Source organism: Haliotis rufescens, unplaced genomic scaffold (assembly GCF_023055435.1).
Source record: "Haliotis rufescens isolate VD_foot unplaced genomic scaffold, xgHalRufe1.0.p SCAF_7, whole genome shotgun sequence".
Classification (NCBI taxonomy): Eukaryota; Metazoa; Mollusca; class Gastropoda; order Lepetellida; family Haliotidae; genus Haliotis; species Haliotis rufescens.
Window position 1 is genome coordinate 13,279,852 of NW_025964361.1, and position 19,786 is coordinate 13,299,637.

The 19,786-nt window shown below is 39.5% G+C and overlaps 1 protein-coding gene and 2 long non-coding RNA genes across 6 annotated transcripts; all 3 read right to left on the reverse strand.

Moving 5' to 3' along the window:
* Positions 1 to 418: 418 nt before the first annotated feature.
* On the reverse strand, positions 419 to 3,954 carry LOC125376139. Of its 3 annotated transcripts, none has more exons than XR_007219067.1 (3): positions 3,818 to 3,954; positions 1,666 to 1,751; positions 419 to 982 (listed from the first exon to the last, which is right to left on the reverse strand). It is a non-coding gene; the product is annotated as an uncharacterized LOC125376139 (long non-coding RNA). The 3 variants fall into 3 exon arrangements; XR_007219069.1 differs by lacking the exon at positions 3,818 to 3,954 and adding an exon at positions 3,631 to 3,811; XR_007219068.1 differs by lacking the exon at positions 3,818 to 3,954 and adding an exon at positions 2,315 to 2,357.
* A 3,267-nt stretch (positions 3,955 to 7,221) lies between these two features.
* Positions 7,222 to 9,137, reverse strand: LOC124141926. Of its 2 annotated transcripts, none has more exons than XR_006862095.2 (3): positions 9,055 to 9,137; positions 7,751 to 7,985; positions 7,222 to 7,464 (listed from the first exon to the last, which is right to left on the reverse strand). It is a non-coding gene; the product is annotated as an uncharacterized LOC124141926 (long non-coding RNA). The 2 variants fall into 2 exon arrangements; XR_006862094.2 differs by having other exon boundaries at positions 9,059 to 9,124.
* A 3,097-nt stretch (positions 9,138 to 12,234) lies between these two features.
* On the reverse strand, positions 12,235 to 18,399 carry LOC124141925. Its single transcript, XM_046510122.2, has 5 exons — positions 18,316 to 18,399; positions 16,037 to 16,156; positions 14,111 to 14,257; positions 13,462 to 13,590; positions 12,235 to 12,985 (listed from the first exon to the last, which is right to left on the reverse strand). The coding sequence occupies exons 1-5, from the start codon at positions 18,329 to 18,331 to the stop codon at positions 12,819 to 12,821; spliced, it is 579 nt and encodes a 192-aa protein (XP_046366078.2). The 5' UTR covers positions 18,332 to 18,399; the 3' UTR covers positions 12,235 to 12,818.
* Between the last annotated feature and the right edge of the window lie 1,387 nt (positions 18,400 to 19,786).

Below are 19,786 nucleotides of genomic sequence, written 5' to 3' on the forward strand. Positions count from 1 at the left end.
ATCAGGGCTATTTTGGGTTTCGTTTCCTGGAACATAGCATCCTGGCGCGCCCAAAGGACCCAACTCTACAAAGCGAATTTGCAAATTTGTATAATACTTTTTAGAAAGAAAACACCAGGAAGGAGGGTTACTATACTTACATTCTGGTCAAAAGAATCGCGTTGTATTTAAGAAACAATTAATCAGTCCCTAATTATAGGTAAAAGAACATTTTGATTCCAAGTGTCTAAAACATTTGAACGAAACCTTGACCTCACTCAAACAAACATCACATGTAACGGATAGATAGACTATTAGTTATCCACCTTAAGATTAGCTTGCAAAAATCCATTGAAAACATTATGCCAAATGTGAAGACATATCTGATTCTCGTTATCTTGAAGAACCAGAAAGGACAAGGGACACCAGGCTAGAATAACTGAAGCTTTATTTATTTTGCATCATATTCATAATATTGATCTTTGGTAGTACACAACTTTATTACACAAATGTAAACATATAAGTCATCTCTTTATTTACTTTTTAATGTGTTCTAGAATACACATTTTGTTTCAAGATAGATATGTAAGCGATGAGTTGACAACATTCGTCAATGGTTGCCCTATAACCGTTTATTTATTGTAAATGTAGTGCTTCAAAGTGATTCTGTGACGCAGTTGTCCCTGATAAAAGTTTCTTGTCTTCGTGTTCTTCCCACTTATAAGTGCGTTTCCTGCACTGATGTATTGATCATGTCATTGTTAATGTGAACATATTTCTTATTAAAACTGAAAATGTCCTTTGAAAGGGGTGGTAAAATGTCAATGTGTTCCATCACTGGGGTGTATGGTAATGAGATCAGTGTCTTTCAGAAGAATGTATACAGCTGGTCATTGATCATTATCATAAGGTTCATGTTCCGTAGTGGTGGTGACGGGATCAGTAACAGCCTCTGTTGTGGTAGTCTCAGGTTCTACCATGTGGTCGTGGCTCGGTAGAGTGCCTACAACATACAACATATATTAGATTTCAGGTTTCCTCGTCTATGTGCATCCCAGACATTCACTGAAGCTTCAAGCGCTTTCCAAACTTAAAACAATGTCAAACTTAACAAAAAACCGTAGGTTAAAGAAGAGGGACTCAGCACATCATTAATGAGAGAAGACTAATTGGATCAGGGGGTCAAGCTTGTTAATCTTTATTTACACGCTCAATAGACAATACTAGACTATTCCTGACTTCACCGTAAAATGTGCACCTCACTCACTCCATAAAGTATGTTCATTCTCTCAACACCGTGTACAGTAAACTACGTTAATAACGAACACCCTTATAACGAAGTGACGGATGTAACGAACTGTGTTTGGGTCCCCTCCTTTTGCTTCATATATGTTGTGCACATGCTTATAACGAACTACGTCGAAAATGAATTAAAATTAGTGGTCTCTTTGAGTTGGTTATAATCGTAGTTTACTGTACGCATGAGTCACATTCCTTGCTCGAACTGTTACACACAATCCAACATGTTACATATAGTAACCAAGAAATGATGCGGGCATGCGTATTATCAGGTACCGGAGTTGCAACTCACAAGACGACTTAAGGCTGCACATGTTATGTCTTTACATTAAGTTTGATTGATCATCTAATGAATTGTATTATATGAATTCAACGACATATACCAACCTGCCCCCAACTGGTAATAGCATGCTGACTGTACGAGAAGTACTATGAGTAAAAGACAACGGCCGTTCATTGTTAGTCCGTTATTTCTGAAATTGGTAAAATGTTTTTTATTATTACATGCATTCTGCATTGTACATTCAAAACACAATCAGTGTCAGCAAGTAACTAAATGATTATATATAGTGAACCGAAGTAGATCCTTCCAACAACAGTTAAAACTACAATACGTTTATTATTCTGTAGGGTAGTATGGATGTTGTTCATCTTTCGGAGGGAACATACATGTAACCTACGAGCTAAGATGAAACATGGGTAATCTGTCTTAGGTTAATTAATCTTCCAGATGTTTGGACGTATCATAATTCACAGAAAATTACATGAAATTTGTAACGCATTTAACGTTGATATGATAATATTAAAATAGTCAAAAAGCAAAATGAGATATATTTTGTAGAGATGAAATGAAATTATAATCAATATACAGTGAAACTTTGTTTATTCGAAGTCAACAGAACCATCGAACAAAATGTAGATGTACGTAGTTCAAATCGAATATCAATCAAGTGTTGATACACATTCTGCCTGGAGATTTATGAGTCTTTATAGTTCGAGTTAATGAGATATCTTTGCTCTATTTATGTTTACTTACAGATATAGCGAGTTGGATGATGCCCCACCTTGTGGCACTACCAGTCAGGTTAGTGACATCCGAATATATAGTTACCTATATATTCCCTTAATGACAATTGATTAAAACGAAGGCCATGTAATGTTTACCAACTGACGTCTGAGTTATTCTTTCCTTTGTGCATGTCAGTGGGAGGTTATGGCCCAAATAGCTGTTATGCACACCACAATTGTTATTGGAAGACATAATTTATTGTCGTTTATATTTAGTCCGCAGCAACTGTGCATTCAACTTATTGACAGCAAGGCAGCGAGCTGTCGTTAATTTTTGTATGTGATATAGGTACCGAAGTATCGCAATTGAAAAGACAAGCTTTAAACTTACATACGAGAGGAGGAGTTATATGGATTAGTCATGTGGGCTGAGACATAAGCTAATGCAATTAAAACTGAATAGATCGTCTTCTGTCCACCCTTGAGTACGTATTTCCCTTCGATTGGCAGGGATCGGTGTCTCGCACCGAATGATTACATGTGGCTGTTGTCATTTATCATATATAATATTATAGAGTGATCGAGGCGGTCGGAGCCAGTGGATAGGTTCGAGATATCGGTACATTCGGCGTTTAAGATAACGAGGTTCGACTTTAATTTTTAAAGTTTATTATTAGTTACTTTTTTAATGTGAAGTTCACACGAAATACCGCTTTTCTATTGGACGAGAGGTCGGTCACATGATCGCGAAACTGACGTATGAACAACACAATTTGCCGTTTGTATGTTTTTCACGAGGGTATATTCTTGAAAAGACGAAAACACTGACGGCTTATTTCCATATTCCTGGGAAAACCAATGGGAATTCCCTGGGGCGAATACACACAGACTATTACTGATCATGACTCTTGAATCTTGGACTCAGTGTTTTAGCATACATTGAGAAAAGTCAGAGAGATTGAATGCATGAATGCGCGATCGTTCACAAATAATATCGCTACAACCCATCCTAGTGAAGGAAACGAAGAAATGCACATCCAAAATATTTTGGTATCGCCTCGATCCGTGTCCAGGCAGACATTTACAGTCTACACCAATCAATGAATTTATCTTAGTATTTAGGTAACACGTCTTTACAACCAGCTTTTAATGATCGGCCAAATGATCAATGATGACTAACACTTGTAATCGCAAAAACGCGGGAAATCGTTCCCGTCACGTTTATAGTGTCGGCCATTTTGACGTCTTGATGTAAATGACTTCAAGTTGTATTAAAACGCGCTGTAGCCGCAAGCTCCGACGTTCATACACTTTGATCCTCACTCAATGAAGGTTCATACTCACATTTAATAATGCATACAAATGATACCGTTTAGTGTGGTTGCTCCACATGTAAAACATCCACATTCAGATGAATGTGTTAGTTGAGACTCGAGGAGCATCATTCAGGGGGAACATCTTGCTGACGTGGAAGCTGGGCAAACATCGGATGACATGTCCTTCACTGAATAACAGTCTGCGCTGTACTGACCTGCATTGCCATGGTACAGGTCTGGTAATTAGCAGATGGCGAAGCTCTTCATTGTTTGCGGGTAACGTGAAACACTTGGAGGAATGAGGATTATTCGTATTCTATCATGGCACACGTTCTTATAATAAATGAAATGACTCCGGTTGTGCAGCTGTGACAGGTCTGGCAGTTATTGACTCACTGATACACTACGATTGACCTACATAGGACTTTCAAGATCTGGCTATGCTGGCGACATTTACACAGTAGATTTGCATGTCCTAAAAAGAGCCACCTATCAATATATACTTAACTGTTATGTTTGAATATTGATGGTGTGATGTTGTCATGTTACTGTTTGGAAGAATTTAGGCGTGTGAATATTTGACGTGTGTTCCACGCATATAGTGATGTGAAAAGAAATGCCAATACTGATTGTAATGTCAGCACTGTAAACCCTTACACTGGTGTATGCGAAGTTTTGTTATAATTACTCAGTGTGACAGTTCTCCATGACCAGTACTTTATTCTTATCGCAGTAATCTACAGTACAGTAACGTGTAAGTGGGTTATTTTCTCCCAAGTGCATCAAATGATCAAAGGGAGAGCACTTAGGCTTCTACTGCTGTCTGCAATAAACTTCTTAACCACAAATGCACCAAAGATTAAAGTCCTTTCACTGTTTTTTTTGGAATTTGCTTGCAATTTTTTTTTTTTTTTTTAGCATTTCCCAAGAACACTCGTCATTATCCAAGGGTCTTCCAATCTTTGATTATTTATAGATCGGTATTACAACTATAGAAATTAGAACTAAATATTTATTCTGCAAGATATATTATCATTTATCTTCTCTGTATGGGGGACATTGTTGTTTGCTTATCAACGTTCCGCAATGGCGATCACTGGAATATCTGCTCCAGACTCCATTATGTAAAGGTCGTGTATCAGGAATATTACAGCGTGCGTCCATAAACAACAAACAAGCAAACAAACAATTCTGTCATTGGCAACACTTGCTGGTGCAGGTTTGATAACATAACACCACTGCATGTTTTGAGACCCGTACCCTCACAGAGATTACCTCTAGTAATATCCCGCAAAACAATTATTGTAGTATGTGAGCTTCAGAAAGCGATCACATTGATACGACTGTTGTACGTCTATGTTAATATAAGATATATTCAAAGCAATTGCGGCGCTTAAGTACCATCATACTTGACAGTTGATCGATGATCTTACTTCAACCTGTGACTTGTTTCGTCCAGACTCTATTATTGACAGGGTGTTAAATGTACCTGTAATTTTGCTGACGGCGGCATGAAAATCGCATCCACTTATTGAATGTGCTACGGCAAAGTTAGATGCCATTCTATGGGATTATTTTATACGATAGAAGAGACGTGAATACGCCTTTCCGTGGGTTTTGACAAACATCTAAAATACAGCAAATGCGTTTAACTGTGTCAGCAGTAGTGTTGCACTCACCTGTTGGTTTGTGTGATTATTGTTTTACGTCGCACTCGGCAATATTCCAGCAATACCTCGGCGGCCTGTAATAATCCATTCTGGACCAGACAGAACAGTACAATGTTGTAATCAGTACACAATCAATCAATTTAGTCGTCTCATTCACCCACTGTAGATTATTGGAGACCTTGCAGGTGTTAAGCTAGGTTATTGCAGTCACACTCTGATGAGTCGCTTAGGCGTGATTTTCTGATTATTGTGAAAGATCCCTTTTGTATCCCTGTCTACGTATGGAAAACGTGGAAATACCAGGCGATATGGAGATCATTTAAAGTTCTAAATTCCTATTTCCAAATGCAAATTACCAGTTGTTAAATTTATAATCTGACATATCGTTTCACCAAGGCCTAGAATATCAGCACAACACAACTGTCCTCGCCAGGCCATGATTCTTTGGTTTTATGAAAAGTTATGTCTTCATTTTCATGACCCGTCTGACCATAAAAAGGCCCGCCCCTAAATCCTCAGCAATGAAAATCATCGGAATGTTTGAACTCAAATGTGGTGATCTATTAAGTACAAATGTTTTGGGTCTTGACAATTGGTTTGTCAGATTCGCAGGGTACCCTAGACGTTGTCTCATGGCATTAGACCCAACAATTCATGTATACTCCGGTGCCACAAGATATCACATGCACGTGGTACTTTCGAATCAAGGGTTCTTTTATAATTGTTTAACTTTACAAAAAGATGAATTAGAACACACTCCCCAGCCATATTTGTATTACTGGTTTTAAAAAGGGGCTTATAATCAGGAAGAATGACGGTCCGGGTGAACACAAATCGAGTCGTTACTTTGTTGTCCCAGATGTGTATGATCTGTACTATTTGTTTGTTTTGTTGGTTTGTTGTTTAACGCCACACTCAGCAATATGCCAGTTATATGGCGGCGGTCTGTAAATAATCGAGTCTGGACAAGACAATACAGTGATTGACATCGATCCACTTGATTGGGATAGGATGGCATGAATCAACCAAGTCAGTGAGTCTGACAATCCGATCCCGTTAGTCGTCTCTTTTGACAAGCATAGCCGCTTTTTACGGCAAGTATTGGTTGCTGAAGACCAATTCTACTCCGAATCTTCCCGGGTGATCTATCCGTTTGTGATAACCCTAACTAAATAGGGACAATGCACTAATTAGACAAATGAGTCTAAATCGTGAGAGGATATGACTTCTCCCTCTACTGATAGTTGGCCTTTAAGTCTTTTTTGGTTAAGTAACGTCTGACAAGTGTGAAGGTCAATCGTCACAAGAATGCATCCATTGAGATAAGATTCCATTGTTGTGATACCACGACAACAACAGAAAGAATGTAGCTAGCCCCACTCGGGAATACACACTGTAACATCATATTATACGACCGCATCAGTACCTGGCAGCCGCGTTGAATGACAACGTTGTGTCTGAATGTCACACATGTTGCTACGATGTGTTACCTGTGTCAAAACAAATCAATACCAGTACGTCTCATGATGAAGTTTTATGCAGTCCGGGCAGTACAGCTAACAACATTATGAATCCAGAAATGGCGAGAAGTGACTGTTCAATTATCAACTGTTTTCCCATGTCAATACATTATAATGTTCTACAATATGAGCATATACTCATTTAGTGTCAATGTACTTTCCATTGAGGCAGAATGACCTACAAATGAAATGCCTGTGAATGAATTGATGATCCCATGTGCCCGAACGTACTGACAAAACTTTAAAACCATAAATTAACAGATATTAATTTACAAATTTCTGATTGTTTTATTAGAGATAGTCTGTAACCATCACTTGTTTTGTTACATTTATCTTACAGCGCCTGCGCACATATATGACCAGGCTTGTGTTATTGCTGTGATAGTACACAGCTCAGATTCGCTCACAGATATAAGAAGTCATTATTCATGCTTGTTAAGAACTTTATTGATACTTAACGGAAAGTAAGCAGCATGACACATAAGAAACAATTTTTTCCATCCGCTGTTGACTCAGACACATGTTACCGCTGCGGTAGAAAAAGGTTGTTGTATGGACGATGCTATTGGAATTCCATGTCATACACTTCTTCCGACAGGTCGGGATCCCCCTTATGTGGTTCAGTGGCTGCTGGGAACGCGGTCATCTCGGTGGTGTCATCTGTGACATCATCTTTAAATGAAAATGAATATTAGAGCGCACACTTTTTAAATAAAAAGGTAAATAATTATTAAACAAGACATACAGCTCATCGTGAAGGCACAAGCAGAAGACAATGAATCATATATTTAATGAATAAATATGAAGGGCGTGAGAATAAACTCGAGAACATATGTTTATACATCGATGCCACAAGGTTGCGGATCAGTATTATTGAGATATATATACTTCCATCCTAATACATCAAGGTACGTCTATTCTCAGAATATGGGGCTGGTAAAAAAGTCGCCAATGTTACCGTCTTCTGTTGTGTCCTCGGTATCGTCTTCAGTTGTGTCTTCGGTGTCGCCAATGTTACCGTCTTCTGTAGTGTTTTCGGTAGTGGCCTCAGTAGTGGCCTCGGTATTGTCCTCGGCATTGTCCTCGGTAGTGTTTTCAGTAGTGTCCTCTGTTGTCTCGGTGTAGGCCAAGTGGATTAACAATCCCAAGAAGAGAAGAAGTCTCATTTTCATGATGACGTTTCAATGTTCTTGCTGTAACGCCAAGTTAAGAAAGGATTATTGCTCTAATATAGCGACGGGCATGCACGCATGTGCGTGCGTGAGTGCGTGCGTGCGTGCGTGTGTGTGTTCGTGTGTGCGTGTGTATGTGCGTACGTTTGCATGAATATGTCCTCGGGCCGACAAGTCCCTAGCCAGGCAGGGTAACGAAAAGTACCTATATTTGACGTACATTGGTGTAACGCGGTCGGGGACCCAACAAACCCTCATCCACCACGGAGGTGGATCTAAGGTGCATGTATAATGTTACCACCAATATCGACGTATACACATACATGTTTGGATGTGAAGCAGATATCATCTATTTTTGAAAAAAATATATATATGAAAAATGTATAATTGTTCATGGCAGATCATGAAATGAGGCAAAATTATTACTTGTCATAGAATCAAGTTGATGCAATCATGAGTTGCATGTCTTTCACGGTGACTCGGCTTACTATATGTATGTCCTGGGAAAGTGTTAAATGTTTTTTGCGTCAAATGAAGCATGCTAATTGACCCTCAAGTTTATCTTATTAGCTACTAAAAAATGTTACACTTCATCGGTATTGTTTCAGGCATATAGCGACGAGAACAAATAATGGCTTCAAATCATGTTATCAATCCATCAATGTTATACCAATGTTATCTTTAAAAGCAATCTTATAAGCACGAGGTTTTTAACACCTAAGCTTTCTGCAAGAGTCCACGCAATCGAGTATTTTTTCAAGAAGCCACTCAAGGGTTCATTGTTAGAAAATAAACGGATGAACTATTATTCACTATTCAAGTAAATATTTCATGGTGAACAGTCGTAACCCTTTTGTGTGGAGATTGACTTTCGAATTGCTCAAGCACCAATTTTGACACTGAAGAACTCACGTTGCCAAGTTGTCTCTGGCGATGAGTCAACTTTAATAAAGAATCCCACTAAAGACAATAGCGTGAGCTGCATTTTGTAAGCAGTGTTATCCACCATTTAATACGGTGGCATGGAGCTTCCCCAAGTAGAAAACAAGTCCCCGATTTAGTATGAGCAACAAAGAAGCACATGTCATACCTACCGGGGTAGATGACGTTGTCGTCTCTGGTGTGTCGTTACTGACGGGGCCTCAGTAATCCTGGCCTTTATATGACACAGGTAGACAGACGTGGGAGTAAGGAGCGAGATTACAATGTAGGACATTTTAGAATTTCAGGCATCGTCAATCTTAACGACGGTAACCCTGTGGGGGACACGTTGAACAGAGGTGTAACATGTGCAGGACATGTGAATTATGTATCGATATGGAAACAAAGATACCACATCATGGTTTCAGTGAAGCATACACCCTGTGTTTACAGAATCCTAGTATAATGTCATCTCCGGCTCTTCGAAAAGCCCCCACGTTAACGTTATATTCACTGTCGTAGCATTTGGCTTCGTGGTAGGTCAAAGGTGCTAGAAATTGTCCTTTTGCGAATATCATGGATAGACATGCAGGGATATTCATTTGACATATCTACGAGGATACTATCAAAATATTCGATGAAACTTTTTTCACGATGATGGCTTTATAAATGTTCTTTAAATGTCGATATTGATTACATACTTTATTCAAATATACTGTGACGCTGAAATTTGAATTGGTGTAAACGACTAGGATTTCAATATTGTTTAAATCTACCTATAAGACCACCGTACATGTACATGCATTATAAATGGCCAAACGCTTTGTTGATGATCGACCCGAAAAATGTCGTAATGACTGAGAATGGCCAAGATGATAACGTAGAAATAATTACGTAGCCATGTATACCACATAAACCGTGTACAAGAAACTGTCGTGTATCATGTTCTGCTGGTATTTGTCAAAACTACAGTTCATTAAATATGGATATGAAGCAATGGAATAAATTGAGATCCCAGCACTCCACCGTTATTAACAGAATGTGTTCAACCATCCTCGATCATGCAGTGTATTATATATACATGTATTTTGATAAATACTCTCGACCCATTCACCGCCATAGCAGTTTTTTCTATATTTGTTTCATCTGCTATCCTTAGCGTGATACTATTCGAATGATGAAGATATGGCGGTGAGTCTATGTATCAGAGTAGAATGTAGATACTAGTATCATACAGCAGATAGTCGAGGATAGTTTTACACGACAGCAGGTAGAAGAGAGTAGATTGGGTTTAGTGTCAGTGGATTAAAATAAGCTTCTAACTGAAGAACTTTATTCCAGAGACGAGACTGATCAATCATACGAGTGGAATATGTCAACTATCGACAAACTTTTACGACGTCAGAGCATGAGCTTGAAATTGTAAGAAAGTGACACAAAGTCAATAATGACAGCAACGGATGGATTACGACACAGAGTAATTCGATATCGAATCAATCACATTCACATTTTAATGCTGACACATGGACATATAAATCCACGGATGCCGCGATTGATTTTAATTGAAATAGTTTACAGCGGTCACGTAAAATTACTTTAACAAAGAAATGGTATTCAAGGCTGTACACATTATGTCGATGTTGATACATAAATCATAGGATGTTGAAATTAACATCGCGGTACAGCCACACCATACACTGCGCTCTCTTTTAACGATGCCGGTTAAGAGCCCGTTGGATTACATTAAGATTAAATTGAAGCCGTAACGTGGCAGGGCGAGATGTGAATGTTGCATTGTGTGTGCTTGTTTAGACAGAGGTGGTTGTCTATGAAGGTCACAGCAAAGGTCACATTGTTGGGAAACAATGAGATATGCCCTGACCAATGCAATCTTCTTCATTTGCTTACTTAAAATTACAACGGGTACTATATATAATAGCCCAAGCTGAACGGTATTATTTGCTTCAGGGTTATGAACAATGAAAGGGCCTAAACATCCTTCGTAACGCCTTGGAGCACAATGGTTATTTTTCAACACGCCTGCCTGGATTATTGTTCGTACCCATGTCTGGCAATTCCAACATATACCACTATGAGGTTTCTCATACACTGTTGGTTGCTTTGGCTGTGGAGGTGTATCTAATCTTTATCGTACACAATGTTATAATTATGCACATAGCACCAAGAAACAGTTTTCAAAATCGACTTCCTTTAGAGATATTTAGCCATCTGCAAAATGAATGCATAATATTATAATGAATGTAATAAACTATAATTAGTTTTATAAAATATGTTAGGCTGGAGAATCTGGGAAACAAACAAGATAAAACATATGGTCGAATTTAAGCGTCAGTGTTTGTTTCATGAATTGTATGCATCACGCATATATTCCACATACCCTCAAATAACACCCAAGGTCAACTGAAGAAGTATTAACGAAGACAAAGATATCTTATTGACGCCACGTCTTTATTATTCAATGCGACGTTTCGGGAAAGTTGCTTGAGTAAGGTATTACCATCTTTGGAAGCAACGCTGACTTCGTTATCATTAATGTATATTAGAAATAGAAAAGCTGACAGTTTTTGTCGACATGTCGCTGGTCCGGTTTCACAAGTTGTTTAAGACGTCGCAATAGACTGTGCTGAGAAGTAACAGCTAGAAGTGAAGATCCACTGGTCATTTGAATCCAAAATTGTACCCGATTATGACCCATGGTGTCACAGCATCATACATGCACAAATGTCTGCTGAAGTCTTCGAGGTGCGTCCTATTGGATTTTCTTCTACATTAAACACGATGCGATGAGGTAAGGTTCACATCAGTCTCAAGCACGTCCCTATGGTATAAAGATGATCACCGCAGTCATACTCAGAGGTGAGGTGATATGGGGAGTAACGTCGCGTCCAAGATTATTGCACTTATACAGCGACGTGCATGCACGTGTGTGTATGTGGCTGCTTGTACTATCCCGGACTAATGCCGACTTTTGTAGTGCTAGCCCACTGAGATACCATGCCACACTTTAGCATAAATACCCTACTAAGACACAGTATACTAACTATATCTAGCCCCTCAGTGCCGAATACCAGGCAGGGTAACAACATGTACTATCCTGTTACGTCGTTTGGCATGACGCGGCCGGGGATCAAACCCCGGGCTTTCCACTCTCCGGGCGGACGCTCAACCACTAGACAACGGAGGTGGTCCTGTCTGTAAGATGGGACTGAACCTCTAAATTGTGTTCAGACACATCATGATCAGTTCCAGAGGAAAACGTACTGATCAACAACAAATGTATCCACCGAGCTTTACCTCAATAAACAACTCTTTTTCCAGCTAAAACAAATCGCAGTAGACGTTTTTATTTTTCACGACACCTTAACACATGTGAATGAAAACAGCCTTGGTTATGTGGACTTGAAATACGTGAGTTTACAAACGCGTTGATATCGATCAATAATAATTCATTTGTTCAGATGATGACTTGTGTCCAGTATACTAGAAATGCGTTCACAAAAAGGAGTCAGCATCATTAGAAGGAAATCAGAAACACGAGAAAGCCAGGATTGATTATCGATATGAATGCATATACAGTTGTCTAGTGAAGGATAGGTTTTCAATAGTAAATTGTCAGTGAAACGCTTTTAATTGCCATCTGTTTCCAGGAGGACTTTTCAATCACCAAGTAATTTAAATCATCTTAATACGTCTTAAGATGAAATGTTTTAAGATTAGGTAATGACATGGATGAATGTTCCAAGTTGATAAAACCATGAAAATGTCCTATCGAACATTGATAAAATATCCAAAATACCATTTGACTTAAAAAATATGGATTATGAGGGATTGGATAATGAAACACAGTTATCCTGGCAACAGATTATTAGTCGAGCTGCATAAGACCCAGTGGTTCTGGATGTGGATGAAGGGTCAGACAATGTCATCAGAAGTGTTCGCGACAGCAGCAGGAGTGCTGGACTGCTCGTTCAAACTGCACACCACCTCTGTAGTGGACTCACACATACACTGGAAGTTGAGCACCATGTACCATTTGTCCAGCTCGTAGCAGTTCTGTTCGTCTAGTATCCCACATTGCTCTGAAACAGGGCAAATCACTCACCTGTACAATATACCATGACAATTCTATTCTGCTGGGCAATCATGATCAGAAGTTTCAAATTACAATCATGGCATTATTGAACCAGGACTAAAACATTACTTCATAAGCCCCTTGCTGACCCACTAAACCTCAAAACATGTATTGAAGGTTTGTTGTGACAGAGTGCTAGCACGTTTCCTTATAACACTTTCGTGTTTGGACCTCGTAACATGCAGTCTGTTGGTATGACAATAAAGCCAAAATGGAAGTAAAAAGACAGTTTAATCATTTTTGTAGAGCAGTTTATGTTATTCAACCCAGTCAATTGTTTGATTTCTTTCAGAAAATAACACTTATATTGTGGTGCAAAGTGCATATTTGGTATCAGTCTTGCAGGTAGTTTCCAACTGTAAATGACGAATTGCACGTGAACAAGGATGCGAACACACAGATGAACATTTTTGAAAAGCATACCTTTAGCATTGGTGTCGACGATCCACATGTACTTTTTCCCATTGAATGTGTGGCCCGAGTTCTTGCACACGAATGCCTGGCAACCATACCGTTCCAGTCCCGCCACACAACCATCTTCTCCCATGCAGCCTGATAACGGGAAGAATATACAGGAGGGTCCCAATGGAAATTACATTTTTAGCAACGCTTTGGCAGCAGTCCATGTAGATCAGAGTGTGTCAATTACAATGTTAGAGCAACACCCAAATTAACGCTATTCGTTTAGGGTGATATAAGCTTCAGGTATATGGTGCTTATAAAACGAGAATATCAACCTGTGATATACCGAGTCTTGGAGCACAGGGTTATATATGTGAATGTGTCTGGTTTAACACCGCTTTGGGTAATGATATTAACATAATGTCAGTGAGAATACGTGGGAGGAGAGCCCAAATTGCTGAGGCCTACTTTTACCAATTTGGGAAACCTTAATCGAAGACTCGAACCAACGGTCATAGGTTCCTGACACGCCAAATGGGCGTAACTCTCCAGATTGATTTAGGCCCCCCCCCCCCCATGCATCCAGCTGTACCACAACGGTAAGAAACAGAGGATGTTGTTATACCACAGGGCACAAACTAACATGTGATGGGTTGCTGCACGGTCTCACCTGCGCCTTCCTTCATGCTGACACCGGTGGTGCTACAGAGATAGGTGACACACGGCCCCGTGATGTCCAGACTGAACTCTCCGCCATAGCTCTTCGTCGTGCCATTTATATCGCATCCTTCATCGTTCAAAGAGTACGCAATTTGAGCTGAAACATTACAAATTAATACTGTAACGAATTGTGTCTCGTCCTGTGAGGATTCGGGATAAGAAGTCGAGTACCTGGCTGATCGCCTGTCCCTGTCCCTGTACCCTGGCATCTATTTTTACTTAAGAATTGACTTTTACTTTGTGTGAGTTCATTGGAGAATGAACCTTCATAGAGTGAGGGCCAAACTATATGAACGTCGGAGTGAAAGTCATTTCTTATAAAATTTTTATCACAATTTCTTACCTCAAAGGATGTAGGCCAAGATCTAAACACAATTTTATTTAGTACGTGTGACTTCATGTTTACACTGACAGCCATACAACAACCAGCTATATCGCAGAGTAAAATAGTTCCTCAAAAAGAGAGGTGACATGGGCGTATGGATATGCACAACTTGCTCTTCAGAAACATCTTACGCAGCACATGTGTGCAAATCGTATCCTCATTAGATGAGAAAGGTCTGTAAAGAACTACCTCAGTAAGTCAGTCACAATGACAGCGCGTCGTAATACATTTACATCAAGTACAAGACGTCAAAATGGCCGACACGATAAACGTGACGTGAGAGATTTCCGAAGTTGTTAATGAACCTGGGGCGGTTACATGTGTAAGTCATCATTGATCAACTGGCCGATCATTGAAAGGTGAATAAAGATGCGTCAAACAGACACAAAAGTAAATTCATAGATTGCTGGAGACGGTCAATGTCAGCCTAGGCATGGATCGAGTCGATACTACGATAGTTTAGATGTGCATTTCTTTGTTTGTTCATTAGGATAGGCCGTAGCGAGGATATTCGTGAACAATCATGCAGTCACGCTCTCTGACATTTCTCAATGTATACTGAAACTCTGAGACCAAGAATAAAGGTTCTAAATGATCAGAAAGAACGCTCATGTATGTTTTCTTGCTAGGGAATTCCTAGGGGTTTCTCCAGGAATGTGGAAGTAGTCCGTCAGTGTTTACGTCATTTCAAGAACACGGTCTCGTTAAAAACGTATGAACGACAGTTTGTGTCGTGCATACACTTATGAACGTCAATTGTGCGGTCATGTGATCGACTTCTCGTCCAATGGAAAAAGCCGTATATCGTGTCAACTTCAAATTAAAAACAATATAAAGAATTAACGTCTATCACTCTATTCGTAAGGAATAGGGAAGGGCTCAGTATTTCAGTCCTATAACCACGTTATATACCTGGTTGTAAAATCACCTTATAACAATAACGGACTGCCTCCGTGGTCTAATGGTAGAGCGTCCGCCCGGAGAGCGGAAGTTCCCGGTTCGATCCCCAGCCGCGTCATACCAAAAGACGTTAAAAGATGGTACTTGTTGTTACCCTGTCTGGCGCTCGGCATTAAGGGGCTAAAACAAGGACTGGTCGGCTCGGAGTCAGTATACTGTGTCTGAGTGGGGTATTCATGTTAAACTGCGGCATGGTATCTCAGTGTGCTAGCACTATAAATCGGCATCAGTCCGGACTAGTACAAGCAGCCACACACATACACGTGCATGCACGTCGCTACTCGTAAGTGCAATAATCTTGGACGCGACGTTAAACCCCATTTCACCTTACCTCACCTAATAACAATAACGCCAAATATAAGAAATATGGTATTATTACAGCTGTATAACACCTTATCCGACTTTATCGTTGTAATATTGCCGATGTGATGTACATTAACCACTGGCTAAATGCAAACACTCTTTGGAAATACAGCATACAATTAAAACTTCAAAATCAACTTATTGATACATCTTGCTGACTCAATTTACCATATAAATCAGGTTGGAGTTTCATTGAAATTATTCCTGCTCTGGATATTACAGCTGGTATCATGAGAGCAAGCAATATCACGACACAGTGCATCGCAGGGACGGGGCGTCGAGATGAAGCTGAAACAAACATGATCACGTTATCCGCGGGAATCACAGGAGTCACGAATGTGAGTGGAAACACAAATTCGATACAGTCGAATCCAGTTGGCTCGAACTCGGATATGTCGAATCACTGGTTGTGTCGAACTCGCAGTCCGGTTCTGGCTATGTCTCATTATGTTTATTACTTTTGTAACCCTGGTGTGTACTCAGCGTTGATGTACTGTAAAATTGTATACTATGGTTTCCTTTGACAAACTGTATCCCATCGAGAAACAGGATAACGTCATTCCTACCATATAAATGAGCGCCTTTTGAATATTTCAAGATATCAAAATGTAAATGGTTTTACGCCTCTGTTTGAACTTATTCACTTTGGATTTGGTTGGTTGGTTTGTTGTTTAACGCCGCACTCAGCAATATCCCAGATATATGACGGCGGTCTGTAAATAATCGAGTCTGAACCAGACAATCCAGTGATTAATATCATGAGCATCGATCCACGCAATCTGGATCGATGACATGCATCAACCAAGTCAGCGAGCCTGACCACCCGATCCCGTTAGTCGCCTTTTGCGACAAGCAGAGTCAACTTTTACGGCAAGCATGGGTTGCTGAAGACCTATTCTACCCCGGAATCTTTACGGGTCTATTCACTTTGGAGAAATATTGAGTGCAATGTATGAATCAAGTGGTACAAAGGGATGAGGTGGGATAGAGTAATTTTATCCTAACAATAGAACTAACTGAGTATGTTTTACGCCGCTTTTAGCAATATTCCAGCAATATCACGGCAGCTGGGGACACCAGCTACGCACAGTGTACCCATGTCGGGAATCGAACCTGGGTCTTCGGCGTGACAAGCGACCCCTTTTAACCACTAGGCTACTCAACCGCCCTTTACAAAAGTATATAGAATGAGTATAAATAATTTGTGGTCTTTAGAAAGATGTTTTATAAAATTTAACAAATTAACACCCTTTTATTTTCTAAAAATGATAGATTTAGAACTATCGACCTATTCCCTTGGCCAGGTGCTTAATGTGGAGATATTATCACCGGGTAAAAATGTAAAAAATCGGGATAAATTCAAATGCTATGGAATTGCCTGCCGAAGGACTTTCGAATTCGTATCGAATAGAGTTTTCTGCTGGCCTCTTTTGAACTGGTCAGGTCCCACAGGGAAATAGTCTAAATATTATAGATTTAATTTCTCTCATTCTTTAGCAATTTACCGTACGTAATTATGTTCATAAATTTGCCATGCATTCGTGTTGCTTGTTCTCGTCTCAGTTTGTTCATATAATCAGTTTGTTTTAAGATCGAATGTTGGATTTTGATATTTAATAACTGACATTAACTGAAGCTTCATGTATGTTGTATCTCTCGACGTTTCCTATGTTTCCGTCATAAAATGGCTGGAAACTATTCCAATATACCAATGAGAACATCAAAAAGGACCTTCATCCACTAAGCCTTGTACATCGATGTGATGTCGAGTTACCAGTAAGATTACACAGCTATTTCCATATACAGGGATGATGTTTCTTTAAGCACTAGGGCTGCAAGTAATTTAATTTGGCACTTTACCCTACATGAGGATCGTCACAACTCCAGCAGTGATCTCATACCTGTTCGAATACATAATGCTACTTCATTAAGTGAAATACACTATGTACGTCTTAAACGATTATAATGAAAAATGACATCTACATGATAAAGAGGTGTGTGGTATCGTATCATATATTTGGAAATCCCTGTAGATCCGGGTTCTGTTCGGTATTCTGCAACCCAGGCTTGTCATAAGATGCTCATGTAAATCAAATCCGACAATGCATTGTTTGGACTCGATTTTTTACAGACCGCTTAATATAGCTGGAATATTGCTAAGTGAAACGTTAAACAACAAAACAACAACATATTTCAGGAATATAAAATGTATGAATTGTCGTCGCCAAAGCCTCGCAAAAGACCAACATTATGTCTATCGTGTGACATTTACGACACGGAAAAACATTCGGACGACAATCTCTTTATTCATCTACACAAAGATGCTGCTTAAGTCCAACGTAAAACTCGTTGCTTGTGACAAAGTGACAAGTTGTTATTTTCATTTGCTTACATGTCAGTTTTTTTACAGCGCATCCAACCTTTAGAGTTTACGACATTGTACTTACCCTTCTCCAACCGCATCTTGCCGGTGATCAATTTACTGAGATGACTTCTCGGAGATGTACATGTCCGAAGTCGACTCGTCAGAAGCTCCAACTCCATTGGATCCTGAAGGAAATGGAGTTCATCCTTCATTGTAATACAAACGCTTACAAAGAGAAGAATCATATTATGCAACATCTGTGATCGTGGCATATGCTTGGCTATAGCAAAGTTTCTAATAAAGCAAGCTCGGGTATTGATAGAAGATATAAGGACGTGTATTCACCTCAAGCTTCGTATTAATCGGAGTGCCAGGTCTATTGTAAATATTGTCATAAAAACGCCTGATGATCAAATATGAAGGATAAACCCTATGCGATATCAAACAATATGGGCAATGTATGAAGTATTGACATAACCATATGGTTGAATTCAAAAGGATGGAGTGAGTGTCAAGACGTCGACGCAACCGTTATTGCGTTATCATTCGTCACTGCCTAACTACAGTAAGCCCCGATATGTGTAAATAGTATCTGGAATATATATGACAATGGGGAAATATACGTGAATCAGAACGCAACGAGTTGACAATTCTTTTAACTAGGCCCCTTTGGGCTTAGACGGAACCCAGTCGTAAAAATGACCACGAGAGGGACACGAGTCGCTATTCGGCTTGTCCCGTAATAACGCAAGTTGGTCACGAATGATGGCGTTATGTGGGTCAAATTATTAAGTCTCTTCATCAACTTACAAAACGATCTGATCGGGGTTCCTGTTGCGATCCATTCGAGATCAATGTTACCAGGCACGATTATCGATCCGGATGCCGAATATTGGTTTGAGAATTATTTACAACATGAAAAGACAAGTTGTATCGATGTTCAGGTATCACAATCAAGACATCGCGGAGATGTAAATAAACTCGCAAAGAGAAGGGGCATAACTCGTCTAGGCTTATATGTTCATGTATGCAGTTTGAATTATGATGTCGTCATGTGTGTATGACAAAGAACGTTTTCGTGGTGTTTCGTTACAACTTACAAAACATTTCCCATCTCAACAAATAAAATACTTAATTAAAGCGAACTAAAGACTTAAAGGCTAAACTGAAATTCATAAAAAATAATGGAAAAGTATTTGAGTGAGTGAGTTTAATACCACAGTCAGCAATATCCCTTGTTATTTTATAGCTACAAGACAGCTGGGTAATTGCCATAGATACCTACGACTACACGCAATCACCTTTATCCATAGCATAACCTGAATTAAATAGAACGGTAATATGAAAGAAAAATGCTTACAATGTTTCAGTCATTGGTTATGCGCTTTGAGCATGGACTATGCATGGATATGTGCGCCATACAAATGGACTATTTTGATTATTATCATTAACAGATTAAAATAAAAAATGCAGCAAAAAAGGGTTTGGGTGATCCTGGCACAGTCAGACTGGTTAGGCTCATCATCAGCTCAGGGCCCTTGCCCCCTCTATAC